General features: G+C 51.1%; 4 protein-coding genes across 4 annotated transcripts; 2 read left to right on the top strand and 2 right to left on the bottom strand.

Annotated features, from left to right (window-relative positions):
* Positions 1 to 1,822: 1,822 nt before the first annotated feature.
* Positions 1,823 to 2,367, bottom strand: PpBr36_04453 (uncharacterized protein; the record flags this gene model as incomplete). The annotated part of the gene is made up of 2 exons (XM_029891613.1): positions 1,823 to 2,128; positions 2,260 to 2,367. The coding sequence occupies 2 exons, from the start codon at positions 2,365 to 2,367 to the stop codon at positions 1,823 to 1,825; spliced, it is 414 nt and encodes a 137-aa protein (XP_029750261.1).
* A 5,380-nt stretch (positions 2,368 to 7,747) lies between these two features.
* On the top strand, positions 7,748 to 9,511 carry PpBr36_04454 (uncharacterized protein; the record flags this gene model as incomplete). Its single annotated transcript, XM_029891614.1, has 5 exons — positions 7,748 to 8,260; positions 8,326 to 8,457; positions 8,522 to 8,569; positions 8,654 to 8,824; positions 8,909 to 9,511. The coding sequence occupies 5 exons, from the start codon at positions 7,748 to 7,750 to the stop codon at positions 9,509 to 9,511; spliced, it is 1,467 nt and encodes a 488-aa protein (XP_029750260.1).
* A 2,498-nt stretch (positions 9,512 to 12,009) lies between these two features.
* On the bottom strand, positions 12,010 to 12,752 carry PpBr36_04455 (uncharacterized protein; the record flags this gene model as incomplete). Its single annotated transcript, XM_029891615.1, has 3 exons — positions 12,010 to 12,127; positions 12,259 to 12,423; positions 12,646 to 12,752. The coding sequence occupies 3 exons, from the start codon at positions 12,750 to 12,752 to the stop codon at positions 12,010 to 12,012; spliced, it is 390 nt and encodes a 129-aa protein (XP_029749116.1).
* A 552-nt stretch (positions 12,753 to 13,304) lies between these two features.
* PpBr36_04456 (uncharacterized protein) lies at positions 13,305 to 16,102 on the top strand (the record flags this gene model as incomplete). The annotated part of the gene is made up of 3 exons (XM_029891616.1): positions 13,305 to 13,442; positions 13,564 to 15,899; positions 15,970 to 16,102. 3 exons carry the CDS (start codon positions 13,305 to 13,307, stop codon positions 16,100 to 16,102), a joined length of 2,607 nt encoding a protein of 868 aa, XP_029750213.1.
* Positions 16,103 to 16,184: the final 82 nt, after the last annotated feature.

A 16,184-nucleotide genomic window follows, 5' to 3' on the forward strand; every position in this document is an offset into this window, starting at 1 on the left:
GCTCGCGTGGTTGTGTGTGTATGTGTGCTTGTGTGTATCTATCTCTACAGTAGGTAAGTTGCTCTGAAAGTCTGGTACTGCAACATGCAGATGGGTGCATGTGCGTGAGTTGCACGTGTGGGAATCGTCCACGCGGGCAAAATCGGACCTGCATGGTTCCCAGGATAATAGGTAGGTAGGGCAGGGCCCATGTCGAAAGGGTAAAAGGAAATCCAAGCTTGAAACAAGAGGCGCTTCTTTTGGTGGTCTTGTGCTGCTACGCAGCATTGCCACAAGAAATGACAGGTCACCGGGATCAGCGCCCGGTCTCCTAGTACCACTAGGCACTAGGTGGCGGGTTGCAAGGCCTGGCGATACAGCTCTTCCTGACTGGAAGAAAGCCTCCGCTACATCGAGAGCCTGTGCTTGGGGCCTCTACATGGGTCTGGTCAAAATTAGGGGGATGTGCTAAGGTAAGCCGGAAAAGGCCAGAAAGCCCAGTCAAACAGAGAGTGAACAAAAATGCAGATTCATGAATGTTGTCAGGGCGGCTGAGTGTTGAGGTTGGTCAGTCAAAGATCGCCGAAGCGTGAATGTTGGTGTTGATATTGGATAGTTTTTCTTCCCCCTGGTTCATCCAAGCTCGTGAACTTTTGTATGGCGTCTTTGGGAGGGGACATGTTCAGGGAAAGACACGGTGCTGTAGATGGCGTTATCGAACAACGGGCCCTCCCTCGTCAAGTAACCGTGGAGTACTACTGTAGGGTTAGCCAGAGGTAAGCACCAGAGCAGAGTTCCACTTCATCCCACAGGCCTCATTTCCCCGCCGTTTCAACCCTCCCTTTGAACGGAGGAGACCCGGCGCTGCGATGATGACCTCGTCGTGGTTCTTGGCTACTGCAGCTTGTTTTCGGTGTCGATATCAGGATGCTAGGATTCTAAGCGAACAGTAGCTGCTGCAGCAGGTCGCCTATTTTTTTTTTTTCTTTCTCCTGTCACACTCACACCTACACTCGCACGCGCACCAGCGGTAGTCAGTTCAGATGATCATCGGCATATTGAACCCGAAACAGACTGTTCATCTCAAGTAAAGATGGAGCAGCGGGGCAACCAACCGATCCTCTTTCCCCCCTCTGACTCTTTTATTTTATTTTACCTCGTAAATAGCAGCAGGTTTACCTGGCGCTGCGACGTAATATGAAGCCGCCGAGGAGTCTGCGGCATCTAGATCTCATATGTCTGCCGCCAACCTGAACAGCTGAGATGACTTTTTTGGTAGTGTATGGTGGCGATTGCAACCACACCTCAGCGCGTAATGGGGGCGCGCAGGGGTCATCTCGAGAGCCTGGTCCGGAAGACTTCCCCTGGGTGCCAAGATGTGTACTAGCAGGGGTCACGAGCCGAAAGAGGTTCCTTGCAGGTCGGAGGAAGCAACACACTCTAACAGTCGGGGCAACCACCCAGGAACCTCAGTCATCCCATGAAGGCCGTCTTGTCCATCTCACAAAAAAACCCCTGCTTGGGTGCCCACAACCGATATGGTGGGATTTGCAACTGGGCCTTCTGGTAGCTCGTCACGATCCTCTGTGCGCAAGTTGGCTATGAAGTCAGTCCGGCCCTCGGTTGTATAATTGTTAGTCCGCAACTTTTCTCCTCGCTAAAAATGCCTTTCAAACGGTCAGAGGGGCAACTAGTTAGTCAGAGAGAGGGAGCGGTGGGGTGGAAAGGAGAATATGACAGAAAGAAAGAGTTTGATGCGTCAAAGACGGTCATTTGCAACGGGCTGGACTCTAAAGAGTAGTTGGTTGAAAGGGAACTCGTGTGCGAAATATCACAAATGATTTCAATCTTCCCACCCTTGCATCCATGCTCTTATTGCCGCAATACTGGTGATATCAGCGACTAAATTTAACAAATGAACCAACCCATGGAGCGAGCTGTTGCAAAATAACGGGAATAAGACATAAAACGTATCGATATGGCCCTTAAAGGCAAGGAATGACAGGACCGCGGCGCGCATCCGTAAAGTGTAAAGGAGAGAGTGTGTGATTGAACGCCCCTGACGTACTTGGAGAAGATTAGCATCGGGATCATGTCTGATCAATACTATAACTGCGTCCTTCAAGGAACTGCTTAATAGATATTTTTTCTATGTAAGTGCGATTGATATGCGCGGTGCATGTGGATGTGGTGAGCATATGCATGACTTCGCGAGGCTCGCTTTTTTTTTTCTTCTTCTTCTTATGCTAGTACTTTTTTCTTCCATTCTTTGTTAGAAACCAAGAAACCGGTCATAAGATCGGATCGTGTGCAGCTAGGTCCGGTACTCGCCTGCGTATCGCGATGCCGAGGGGCAAATTGTGCCGATGGTGAAAGGATCGCCAGCATGGGGTGGGTGTAGAGGTAGAAAGACCCGAATGGTTTTTTGTCAATAAAAAGGGTCGAGGTCTCGATTGGTTCAAGGAGACAAGGAAAGGGCCAGGGGTTGAAAGTAAGGTACAATAGGTAGGTAAGCAAGGCAAGACAAGCAAGGAAGGAATCTACTTTCCTTGGCAACCTGATTTGATTGACCAGTACACTGATCATCATGTAAGTATGCAAACCTTCTTGGCTTGCTTCCGGATGGAATACCACTACTTATCCGGATTATCAGTTGAGATCATACGTGTAATTACACACACACATACTTAATTACGCGCGCACCCAATTGAGCCGCGCTTGCAGGGTAGGGAGAGCAAAGAGACCAGGGGTTGGGATGGAAGGGGCCCCGGTGCGAAATGCGCTGCAATTGTGGAGTTATATGTGCGCGAATGCATCATTCCCCTCAGAAATATTTTGTGAGAAGTGACAGAAGCTCGTCGGGGATTGGGGAGAAAGATAGGCCATAAAGGGCTAGTAATCTGTCTAAAACGTTGCAGGAGTGCTAGACGAGAATCGATTGGCTGATATCGTCATTTCTCCCAGCTCCGAGTACTAAGCCAAGGGGGAGGGGGAAATGGTTAGAGGCAACGGCCAAGGTCTGGGAGCGCTGTTGGCTTAGCTTCGTTGGTCGGTTGCAATTTTTTTCCCCCCCTTCTCTCTTTCTCTCTGAATTCTGAATAGAGAGGCAGGGCTGCTGCTAACCTCCACTGCCCAGCCAGGCGAGCTAGGCTACCTCCCCGGGGCTGTCTCCTCCCTTGCTCAGACCCCAGAGGCATCTTGCGGGCTAGCCTTCCACCTGCCTTGCCTACCTTGCTTGCTTGCCTAATATTGAGATTTCATGTTCTTTGCGCCTTGCGTTTACCACAAGTTCGTCTCGCAAAATTCCGTAGATGAGCCAGACCACGTGGAATCCAAATCGTGCGTGCATCATCGCAGTTGTGTGACTCTCTCACCCCTGTAGAAATAAATCAGGACGGGTGCCCGCATAGCTTGACGTGCCTTTGCCTACAATAAAAGGCAGTCAGTCAATAAGGCAGAAAAAAAGGATTCCGTAGATAAGATTGATATTGATTGACAAATAGACTACTCTACGATAGTCGTTCGTAACAAAGACTGTCAGCACCCTTAGACCCAATCTAGAATAAGTCCACGGTCGGCATGGCACCTACCGTCATTACAACCTGGGGGTTAGTCAATCAATCAATCAATCAATCAATCAAGCTTCGATTCTAACCCATGTTGTTCGCGGAATAATGTATTTTCTATTTACACTACTGTAGTGAGGGGGAACAAATCAGGGTTTACGGTAAACTTGGGGTGAGCTTCGTTAGTCAGTCGTCGGCCCAGTTATCAGTAGTTTCGAGTCTTCTTCCCAGCGCTGAGCGGATCTCTTCCCGGGACGGATCGAAAGTTCGCTTCGCTACCTAACCTGCCTTTGGAAGGTAAGGAAACCCCCACTCGCCGGTTCGATGCGATTGAATGGCAGCCAGCTGATTGGCTGCGCATCCATTTCCATGAGGTTTCGGTCCGGAAACCGGGTAGTGAATGGGTAAGGTAGTCGGTAGCATGGTAGGTTGGCACCTTTATGTACGTGCGAGAAAAAAAAATGCCCGCTCGATGCTCCTTCCTTTTTCTGTTTCCTTGAACATCCGAAATGCTTGGTTGCCAAGAAAAGGTTCCTCTCAAAACGATCACGTACATGATGGAGTTACCTTGCGAGCCATGATAAAAAGAATAATAACAACCCCTCATATTTCTCTTATAATGGTTTTTGGGTTTCCGCCCATTAACCTTCGTTTCATTTACCCTTGTGATCTGTGCTGCATTGTATTTTGTTTCACTTTTTTTTTTTTNNTTCCTTCCTTCCCAAAACCGTTGCCAAATGAAGAAATCTGATTCCAGATTTCGGTATCAATCGCATGTTTGCTACTGTGTACGGAACAGGCCGTTTGTGTCCATCTCAACCACTACGGTGTCGTAGAGTGACACACAAGGATTCCCCAGCTTGTAACAGGAACGCCATCTTACTCTGAAAACTTTGGTACTGTTGAGAGGGGGGCCTTGTTTTGTTATTTTTTGTGTAACCGCGCTGCAACCACTCTACCACTCTCTTCAGCTGCCTGGCTAGAATTAGAATCCAGCTGATACAGCCAAAGAGAAAAAAGGAGGACTGCATGCGGAGAAATTCTCTGATCACTAAGCGGAAAATATTACGTGCAAGGCACATAGATGAAGATCCTTCGAGGACGAGATATCATGCTCTGCCCACCCACAAGAGCAAAAAAAGGTAAGGATACACACTAGTAGACATGGTGTAGCGTAAGAGCTAGAAAGATCTGGTCCAGGCCTTGAAATCAACTGGCACCAAGTTTGCAGCCCAAGAGGACCTACCGAGACGAAAGGACCGAAGGACCCTGCGGTATTGCTTTGTCGAATGCATGTTGGAGGCAGATTCATCCATGTCCATGCGAAGCGCCTTCGTTCTCATCACGGGTGGTGGGTGGACGAGGCAGGGAGAAAACCCCCATCTCCGCAAAGCCCCACCAAAGACTGCTTTGCCATGATTCCCTCTTTCGTACTGCGTAATTAATGGCGTAGCCCAGCTGGCGGATCTCGCCTTGCCCGACGTACTACTCTTTTGGGAGTATTACGGGAGGCGAAAAGGGTGGGAAAGAAATTCCCGAAGCGAATTCTAAAGTGAGTGGTCCGCAGCCACAGTACTGTAGCTGGTCTCAACCACCAACCCCTTGTCCTCCGGGGATGTGAATTGCTGCTATCCGGGTCATATCTATTCTTGCTGGCTGCTTTGCCGAGAGCTTCCACGGGGCACAATGGCTGCTGCCACCGAGTAGAACATATATGCACTGGGTGTGAATTTCGTATGCCATCCCCAATGACAGACCTAGATACGTAGTTAGCGCGATTCAACCTCGGGACAACCTCAGTGCCTCCATCAGCCAAAAAGCCTCTCAACCTCAACCTCAATCTCGATGGACGGGGGAAGACCTTGGTTGGATTCATGGTTCGACGAGATCCGGATTCTGCCATGGGACGGGAATAGAATGAGGGAAAAGAAATACCTAGTGATCCATGCCAAATGTACTGTACAGTCGAAGCCAAAGAAGAAACAAGGGGGGGAAAGAGCCCCGCGTTCCACTGCCAAACAAGGTAGCTATAGGCAAGGTACGAAGTGCGACGTAATAATAATAACAATAATACTCGCCCAGCTGCTATGAACGTCGAGCTCCAGGGAGGTAGGTAGGTAGGTAGGTAGGTGATGATGTTTTAGCGGTAAATTTCTCGGTGACCAGAATCCGAACTTTCTCAACATGAACCGGCACTAGCCACAAACAACAGCCGAGTCCACCACACACATTCTCTTGTCAAGTTCCGGCTTGACGGTTACGGAGGCGGGCATGTCTTCCCGGCTGTAAACAATATTAAAAAAAAAGAACTCTACTATAGCTGCTTGAGACCGCGGAAGGCGGAAGGAATGGTAATGCGAGCGATGTTTGTACTTTGTACCGCGAAGAGAAGGGGCGTGCGGGTGTGTGCGATCAAGACGAGAGTGCTGTCTGTACATATCGAATGTATGTGGTCTGGGTGGGTATAGTATTGTACCCGAGGTGTGTAGCGATTAACTTGGACTCAAACATGGGATGGTTAAGGTTTTTCCTGGGTCGCCTGCATCAATTAGGTGGTATCCGCTCTTGTGCATGGTGGGCTTACAGGATATTGACCCCACTTCTAATCCTTGCTGTGGAGATGCCACACCTGTCAAACAGACCTTCTTGGTGTCGACGAGTTCAATTCTCACTCAAACCTCGAGCGATAGAAGGCAGCGAAACCGCGGAAAACTCACCTTCCAAGCCTTTGATTTTTTGGTCGCGAGATGCAAGCAGAATACGCAGGGCTAAACGAAAATGAATCTATGACAAAGACTCTCGCAAGAACCACCGAATACGGCAAGGCTCGATTTCGAGAACCCTTGCTCGTGGGGACCCAGGTTTTGTTATTTGTTTACCTATTTTTTTTGCTGTCCCGTCCATCTTGCGCTCGCTGCAAGCAATAACAGGAGCGCGGCTCGACGTACTATGTGTGGAAACATGCCCTTCAAGGCTAGAGCGTCCCACCCAGCCAAGGAAAAAAAAGGGAAAAAAAAAAACAGAAGAGCATACTACGTACAACCCTTGGAGGCATGCTTAGGTTAGGTAGGTACCTTAGGTTACACCCGATCAGAGACCCGCGCGTGGGGTCAGAACGGCAGTCGACCAGACCAGCCTTGCTACAGTACTCTCTTCCTCGCTTGTGGCTTTCTGGATATTAACGATTCAACCGGACCTCCTACCATCCGTCGTCCTGGAGCCGTACGTCTACAGTCACACAGTGCAGCAGCCCCCCAGAGAATTAGTAAATCATGGCGAGGCTGGCAAGTGAGAGTACACGTACGGAACCCCAGGGGATGAGCAGAGGAGCATCAACTCACTCCCAGCAGACAAGGTGTAAATGCCAGCCGTCACCAACAGATTCATTTCCCCCAGTCCTTGCTACGACTGGAAGTCGGCTGGCAAAAGTGTGCCTCCTGCTACCTTTCTCGGTGGTGTTGAGGTGAGGTGGCAGAGGGGGCTTCTATCATGCCGTGCGCCACGCCCCAGTGTTTCTCAGTTTTTTTCACCCCCAGCCCTTGCGGTCCACCATGCGGCAGCCAATACTGTTGCATCCTCAGCTGGCGAGAGCTACCCTGCTCTGTGTATGCCTGTTAATCATCGGAGATACCAATCTACTGTACACGGCGGTGTCGAAAAAAAACTGCCCCGAGGCTGGTCCTAGACTTGGCCAGGTACTGTGCAAGACCCTCAGGAAAAAAAGACTCTACTGTACACCTCCCCCAGGGGGGGTCCGTATGTGTGGCGTGCCTTGACCTGGAAGAAGCTTCTATATGCATATTTCCATCCCCTTGTCTATAACACCGAAGACCCTTGGCTACAGCCAGATCTCCCATGATACGTACTCGTAACTACGTACCGCAGAAACAACCAGGCTCTTGTCCCTGCTTGAGATTTGGTCTGCAGTATCCTGGCTTTGTTCAGATCTATAAATCACCCTGTTCCCCAGATCTGATATCCCAGCCTCGTCTTTGAAGCAAAGAAAGCAAAGGCTTTGATGGTCTAATCTTACTGCACACACCTCATTTTCCTTACTTTTTTTCTCATACATAACCTGCGGCGGATCTTTGTTTCTCACATTGCTCTTCTTCTTTCTTCTCACCAAAGTACTCATCACTTCTGTCCTCGATCATCGAAACACAACCTGACCCATCTCATACTACACCGAGAGCTTTATCACAATGAGCACTATGCAACCTCCTCCGAATCACAGGAGCACATGGTCACACCATGTCAACCCTCACCACCATGTCAACACGGATACAGACTACAACATGCAGATGCACATGCAATCCCACTCATACGCAGCTCATGTACCTCTACAGAGACCTGGACTCTCTCAACAGATGACCTACCATGCTTCGGCTGGTCCCAGCTTCCCTTCTGGTCCTTCTTTCGGTCATGATATCAAACTAGCTCCTTTGGCCCTGCCTTCAACCCCAAGCCGTGGTCAATCGCCTGCTAGCATACATTCGCAATCGCTACGTGGGCCCATGGCCGTTGGCGGCTCGCGTACAGCTCCTCGCCGTGAGAGCCCAGAGCTCAAGGGCACACCCATATCCCCAGCTGGATCGGGGCGGGATATGATTGCCTCTGCATCGCCTGACAGCGCAGCGGGTGGTCGGTTAATGAACGTGCTCATGAAGAAGATGGAAGAAAAGGGCCAAGACAGCAAGACAAGTGAAAATGAAAACGTGAGTATCCGACTGACACTAAACAATCTCTTGTTTTGAAATATGGTTTATTGACAGTTCTACAGCGTGAGGCACAGTACACAGCAAAGGGAAAGAAGAAGACAATCGTGTGCCCCTATGAGGGCTGTGGCCACAGGTGTGCCCAACAGGGCCAACTCGAAACTCACATTCGGAAGCACACTGGACAAAAGCCATTCGTGAGTCTAACTCCCAGATTCTTTAATATGGACCATGGTTACTAAAATGTCTTACTTGTTGTAGAAATGTCGATTCTGCAATTTCAGAGCCTCGCAGCGTGGAAACTTGAATGTAAGACCTTGACTCAAACCCCTCCAGCCTATCCACATATGTATGCAAGTCATCCGTATTAACAATGAGCTCCCCTTGCAACAGGGTCATGAAAACACCCACACTGGTGCCAGGCCTTATGCTTGCGACAAGTGTGACAAGAAATTCCCCACGAAAGGCAACCTGCACAACCACTCAAAGACGCACGACGCAACAAGATATTCATGCCCCCTGGACACATGCAAGCGATCGTACTCCAACACAAACAACCTGAAGGTACGGATGGCGCCATGTTTCCGCATGACACATATTGAATGCTCATCTTGTACTAACATCCTTTTTTTTCTCTCTCTCGCACAGACGCATCTCGAAAAGAACCACGCAGATGCCATTACTGATCTCATTGCCAAAGTCAACTCTCCGAACTCGCTTAGCGAGGCCGAGAAGAAGCTCTGCGCCTCATTTTTCAAGAACCACAGAGCCCTGAACCGCGGCATCAAGGGCCGAGGCCAGGGTGTCAGGGTCGAGAGGGTCCATCACGATCCCAGAGACGCTGCCGCAAAGGTCTCCAGATCCCCGAACATGTCGCAACCAAACTCGAGTTCCTACAGCGTCAACCCCGCTCCCGACATGCAGTTCTACCATGGCCACATGCAGCAGCAGCTTCCCAGCGTGTCAATGTTCCACTCCCATGGTTTCCCGGCCTCTTACCTTGAGACTCCTCAACCGACATACAACTACCAGCCCACTCGAAGTTACGGCCATGTTGGCACCGAGATGCCGGGTCCTTCAAACATGTGCTTCGATGGCATGCCTCAGGTTGGCATGCAGTTCCACGGCATGCCCGGGACGAACGGCACAACGTCACCATCTTCATCTTCATCGGACTCTGTATCGAGCGAGGGCTACAGTGATGTCGGCAGCCCTGGGTCAGAATTCGTTTTTGGTGCCCAACGTCACTAAAGAGACATCTCAAATCAGCTCATTGGTGAAGCATGCATTACGAGGCTAATTGGATCTGTCATGTACAGACCCAGAAAGATGGTTCTTTTTTCAGTACTATTCAGCATAGACGGCAATTTGGCTTGGTTTTTTGAATTTTTTGTTTCTCGCCCTAGTGGCTCGTTTTCCCACAGGATCCGCGACCATCATTCTGGGGAGGTGGTCGGCAGCATCGGACTTGTTTTGGTGTGGTTATTTGCTTTCTCTCCAAAGTCATTATTTCTATTTCTTTTTTTTTTTACTTTGCTCGCATTTTGCAGCTACTTCTTTTATTCCTAGGGGGTTATGGGATTGTTGGTGTGGGCGCGTCTACATGTGGACTGCTTACTTCCAATACTACTTACTACCACTTTCCTCCCCGCTGTATTTTTTTTTCTTCTCTTCACCTTTATCTTTGGGAACTTAGACTTACGGAGGTGGGAAACTTCTGCTTTCTAGCCTCAACGGGGGGTTCAAGGCGGTGGGAAACGATTGAACGAAGTTGAGGATGGGATGGGGAACAGGGATACAAAACGATGGGACGTTGGGTACGGGAGCATCAGGACGGGGCGCAATTCAGCTTCATCGGGCAGCGCTATCTCCTACTATTGGAAATCTTATTGGGCTTTCTTATTTTTTATTATCTCCCCTATCCATCGGGCAAAGGTCGAGATTCTCACAACAAAGGCGGTCAACCAAGTATCAAAATAGCTACAAAATCCTAGGAACGACAAAATAAAACCTCTTGTATATGTGGTCGTCATTATTGAAATTCTCTCACCAAGACCTATAGAGTAATTGCCATTCGTTCTTTGCATGCGGAGTGCAAGTGCCAAGGAGGGGTGACAGGTGCAGAAACAAGTCGGTGAAGTAAGAAACAACTCAAATCGCGTTTGCATTGTGGTTGCATGAAGATAGATGCAATAGTCTTTTTTTTTCTTGAAAGGAAGGGGGAGGGGGCGTGAGTGTAGGTATGCTTGAAGCGGCATAAAGGCATAAAGAAAAAAAAACACACTCGGTTTCAATTCCGTTCAATGGTTGTTTTTTTGTTCGTTTTGCTAGTGACAGAAGAGGCAAGCCCCGAGCCGAGAACCTTGGAAAACAAAAGATGATGAAAGTCGGTGTCATCCAGTTGTGGCGTCCAATCATCAAATATCACCATGTTACCCGAACGTACCAAGTGCAGAGATCGATGTTATATTATTGGCTCGGGATAGGGGGAACGGGGAAACNNGGGGGGGGTTCATAATTCCTGGCCTCGTCGGGGGACTCTGATGCCCGATTAAAAGCCTCTTTGTTATATCGCTCACTGGCTCTCTTGTCCGACTTTTGTTGAGTAGATATCAGAGTTGCAGAAGTGTGTGTGTAGCATTGCGTGTTTAATAGGTTGAAGTGGTGCACATCTTCTACACCGCTGCTCTATCTGCGCAGAATCCTCAGGAAGATGCATACGTGGACTTGGCAACTAGCCACACGCATAGCGGCGGTCAGGATTTGATGGTGTGTACAATAACGCGGGATATGCATCACTATTCGCATATCTACGGAGCGCATAGTGTAATGCTGTATACGTCGTTGCGGATCAAGTCTATCTGATCCACCATTTGAACAAGAAAGTGCACAAGGAGCTTGGCTCAACCACAACTTTTCCAACCATACGAGCGGCTACCATTAGCGGCGACTGCCATGCAAGGTGCAAGAACCAATAGAATATTCAAGGCTCGTTGACAGCGAATCAAGCCACCTCGTCAGGGAAGAGCCCGGCTGCGAACCCTTGAAGAAGGCGTTATATTGCTTCTCCTCTGCTGAGCTATCGCAGCCCCCTCATTCTGGAAGCCCACCCAAAGCTCGACACAAAAGACTTCTAAGGCACTGGCCCTGGCACGGCTGGCACGGATCAAGAGCCTGCGAACGCCACCAATTGTCAAAATATGACAGGCCTCCGGCCCGCTGGGGTCGTGTGCCAGCCATCAACCATTCAGAAACCCCGTGCTTCTCCCCCATGGAGAAGGAATGACCAGTGCCTAGGATGCCTTGGTTCGCTCCTGGTGCATAAGATTGTCATCTTGGCCGCTGGCGAGGTGGCTGAACTAGTAAAATCACGGTGCAGGATCTTGAGCAAGGCTGCGAGCTTTGTTGGCCATGTTCCTCCCACCCCCCCTTTCAAGTCCGGTACTGGGCTGGCCTGGTGTGTTTGGGTTGCAGGGGAATCCTATGCGTTGTACGGGGATGTGATGATCGCAGGTCCCTGCTTGTCATCGTCTGTCACCGTAGAGATACTACCTACTATAGCTTCCAAGGATCTAGAGGGGGCGAGGTGTCGTTGCACTCGCAAAGCAACTAGACCTGGCAGATATTGCCCGAAGCAGGCATCCGTAAAGACCTCCGAAGATCAGCCTAGCCCAGTGCGGCGAACAGAGGGGGTGTGTAGGTTGGACCGCCGGGCAGCAGGACAGCAAGGCAGCATGCAAGGCTTGCAGCTAGCCTCCATGCAGAGTCGACACAAACAGAACGTTATCGCCACTTTGGACCTCGTAGGCCTCCTCACCCTCCAACTCCCAGTCGGCATCATTGATGAGAACCAGGATGCCTGGACGACTTCAACGAACCAGTTGCCTAGTTAGCCAGGGAAAATAAACACGAGATTGGCCCCTCACAAAGGGGGAGTGGGGATGGTTTTTGCCAGACGAGGAAGTCTTGTGGGTGAGGTAAAGTGAAGGCTTGCTTACAGGTGACCATCCAGAACGAATAGATCCTTGCGGCCATCGCTCATCTCGTGCTGGCAGAGGTGGTCGATGAGCGAGGCGATGGTAAGTGGCTTGCCCCTGTCGTCGGACTTGGGCACTGTGAGCTGGAGGCGACGCCTGTCGGCAAACAGCATTTCCAGGCCACCCCTTTTTTTCCCCGAGGTTGTGATGCAGGAAATTAGCATAATATCTTTGGACATAATGCATATTTGTGATAAGAGCAACAAGATTGTCCTGGTGAATTGACAGGCTGAGGTGGTGAATCGGCGTCAAGGTGAAAAGTAAAGATATAGTCTACCGATGAGATACGCGAACAGATTACAGACCAAAAAAGAAGGGAGCCAAGCGCACAGAACAGGCACCACTTACGAGAATTCAACGACGATGTTCAGGGAGGGAGCCTGTTGGGTCGTATTGTCCTGGTCACTACTACCAAGACTTGCGGGCGCTGCCGAGACAGTCTCAACCTGGTGCATGGTGGTGGTGGTGGTGTGATTGTCTGTTTGTGGGTGGTGGCTGACTTGACTTTGTTGCTCTAGAGGGCGGGGAGACGCGGGAGGTAAAAAGTAAAAACCTAGGGTCGTGAAGATTTGTTGGTGTTGTACGGGAGTAAGTAAGGGATTTCAAAATCGTGGAGAAAGCAAGTGAATGAAACTTGAGCAGTGTCCCGTGCCTGTGGTATGTACCTGAACGCACTAAACTATTAGTATGGCAGGCACCACGCGACTACTGACTGTACAGACACCCACTGAAACCCGGCATGAAAATGCCAAGGATCCCATCAGAGCACAGTGCCCACATCGCCAGGTGCGGGGTCCAAAATTTCATCGACAAAAACTCGCACACTGTGATCCAAGCTTGATATGCGAGATGGGACTGGTTGCTTGTTACGACACAAGCAAGCGAAATGGGAAGAAACAAAAACAAAAGCAAGGGAAAAGTAAAATAACCAGGAAGTAGAAAGAAACTGAACCTGAACATCCTGGTCTAAAAATCCCGTCTTGCTTTCTTCCCATACTTCATCGGCAATGGCCGCACCTGCATCTGACGTCGATGTGGTGTACATTGCAGCCGGCGCAAACAGGCACAGCGCCGTCGCCGATTGGGGCTGGGATGGCACTGTTGCGTATGGCGCCGATGCAAATATAGCACTTTGGAGACCAAGGGTACGTACAAGGGTCGCAAGGACCTCCTCGGGAGCCTCTATCTCGTATCAGATCAGTATACCCAGCTTGGCACAGCACTGATGTTTAGAGTATCACAAAAAAAAAAAAAAAAAAAAAACAGGATGGGAGACCTGCAGGCGTTACAAGGCTTTTGAGTGGCCACAAGGGTGTCGTCAAGGCCGTCAAGTTCCTGCCGTCGCTGTCGCGGGGAGGTGACAATGACAAGCTTTCATCCTCCTACCTGATCAGTGGCTCGGATGACCAGTGCTTGATGCTGTGGGAGCTCAAGGCAGACGGCAGCGCATTAGTCAGGCGGACGGTCCACGAGCACACGGCTCCGGTCCATTGTATAGCAGTCCTCGCCAGCAGCGAGGAGAAATCCGAGGAGGGCCGAGCCGCTACAATCCTGGCGTCTGGAGGAGCGGATGCAACCATAAGGATATGGCGCTGTTCAGGGCCCGACGGCGAGCTCACTCTGTTGCAGACCATTGCAACGACGCCCAAGCACTTCCCCCTAGCACTATCCCTCAGCTGCTTGAGCAAGCAAGGCAATGCATACATTCTAGCTTCGGCTGGGACGAGGGACACCATCCAGGTATTCTCTGGCTCAGTGGCTGGAGATGGTTCCGCCGCTGACTTTCAGCTCGCCGCTACTCTGTCCGGGCACGAGGGATGGATCAGATCTCTTGACTTTGCGTGGGAGAATGACGGTTCGCCCGGGCAAGGCGACCTCCTGCTTGCCTCTGCGAGTCAGGACAAGTACATCCGTCTCTGGAGGGTTCACAAGGGCAAGGAGCTCCCGGCCAAGGCAGCAGCGCTCTCGGAAAATGGAACTGCAGTAGCGGGCTCCTTCCTTCCTGGCAAGTCGCCATCAAACAAGGCCCACCGGCTGACGGCCGGCGGTGAAGATTACTCCGTCACTTTTGAAGCACTCCTCCTCGGCCATGATGACTGGATATACAGCGCCAAATGGGGCCGTGGATCAAACAAAACGTTGCAGCTTCTCTCAACTTCGGCTGACAACTCCCTGGCCATATGGGAAGCTGACCCTGACTCTGGAATCTGGATCACAAGCGCCAGATTGGGTGAGCTGAGCAAGGAAAAGGGTGCCACCACCGCTACGGGAAGCATAGGTGGCTTCTGGACCGGGCTCTGGTCGCCATCGGCAGAAACTGTGGTCTGCCTGGGCCGCACAGGCAGCTGGCGGCGTTGGGACTTTGAAGATGATGGGGCCGGCGGGGTGTGGAACCAGGCCCTGGCTGTCTCGGGACACACGAGGGCTGTGACGGGCATAACATGGTCCCGCGACGGCAGCTATCTCCTATCAACATCCTTAGACCAGACTACCCGGTTACATGCCGAGTGGAGGACGCGAAGTCCTGCCGGTGATGCTTCCCGGCCGACGTGGCATGAGATGGCCCGCCCTCAGATCCATGGCTATGACCTCAACTGCATCGATACTATCAACTCTTCCCAGTTTGTCTCGGGTGCGGATGAGAAGTTGATGCGTGTCTTCAGTGCTCCCAAGACGGTCGCCCGAATGCTCGAGCGGCTTTCCGGCAGAGACATCATCGGCTCGGGTCTAGGCAAAATGCAAGTGCTACCAGACGCTGCCAACATTCCCGTGCTGGGCCTGTCCAACAAAGCCGTCGATGCCGTAGATGACCAGACAGCCGATCAGGCCGAGGCCGAGGCCGAAGCCGCAGAGGTCGAGGCTGCCATGTCGGGAAACAAGCCCGCAGACAACGAAGAAGCACCTGTTTACCGCGCGTCCGCTCTGGACTTTGATCGACCGCCGTACGAGGATAGCCTCTCACGCCACACGCTGTGGCCCGAGATTGAGAAGCTCTACGGCCACGGGTACGAACTCTCCTGCCTGGCTACCAGTCACGACGGTAAGGTGGTTGCCAGCGCATGCAAGGCCAGCTCGATAAACCATGCCGTCATCAGACTGTTCCACACCGGGCCCCGCTGGACCGAGATAAAGCCACCCCTGACGGCGCACTCGCTGACAGCCACGCGTCTACGTTTCTCCCATGACGACAAGTACCTGCTGAGCGTCGGCAGGGACAGGCAGTGGGCCGTGTTCGAAAGGAGCGAGGGCGAGGAGCCGAGCTACAGCTTGTTTCAGGCTGAACCCAAGGGCCATACGAGAATGATACTCGATACCGCATGGGCTCCGTTGACGGCGAGCCAGGCTCCGGTCTTCGCTACGGCTGGGCGAGACAAGGCCGTCAAGTTGTGGTCTCTAGGCTGTGACGACAAGCCTGCCTTCAAGATGGTTCTGACGCTGCCCCTAAAAGCCTCGGTTACTTCGGTGGACTTCTTGCAGCGACCCGCAAAGGGTCAAGATGCCAGTCTTGTGCTTGCAGTCGGCACCGAAGGTGGCGATATTACCTTATATGTGATCGATTCCAGGACGTGGTCATTGATTTCAGAGCAAGTACTAGAGCCACAGTAAGTTCCCATTCCGATCTGCCGGTCACCAATACTCGCGATCGAATTATGCCACTGACAATTTACACAGTCTTCGTTCCTCAAAATCTATACTTCAGCTGGCATGGCGGCCGATCGGATCAGATGAAGGCGCTCATGATGCCCAGCTCGCCATCGCCTGCGAGGATTCCTCGCTGCGGATAATAGATATAAGCAGTCTGTAGTCGTAGATGAATGCGATGCGTGAATTCATTACTGGCCATGCCGTGTTATTATTCTATTAGTGTGATATGATGATCCTCTGCG

The sequence above is a fragment of the Pyricularia pennisetigena genome, chromosome 6 (genome assembly GCF_004337985.1).
Source record: "Pyricularia pennisetigena strain Br36 chromosome 6, whole genome shotgun sequence".
In the NCBI taxonomy this organism is placed as follows: Eukaryota; Fungi; Ascomycota; class Sordariomycetes; order Magnaporthales; family Pyriculariaceae; genus Pyricularia; species Pyricularia pennisetigena.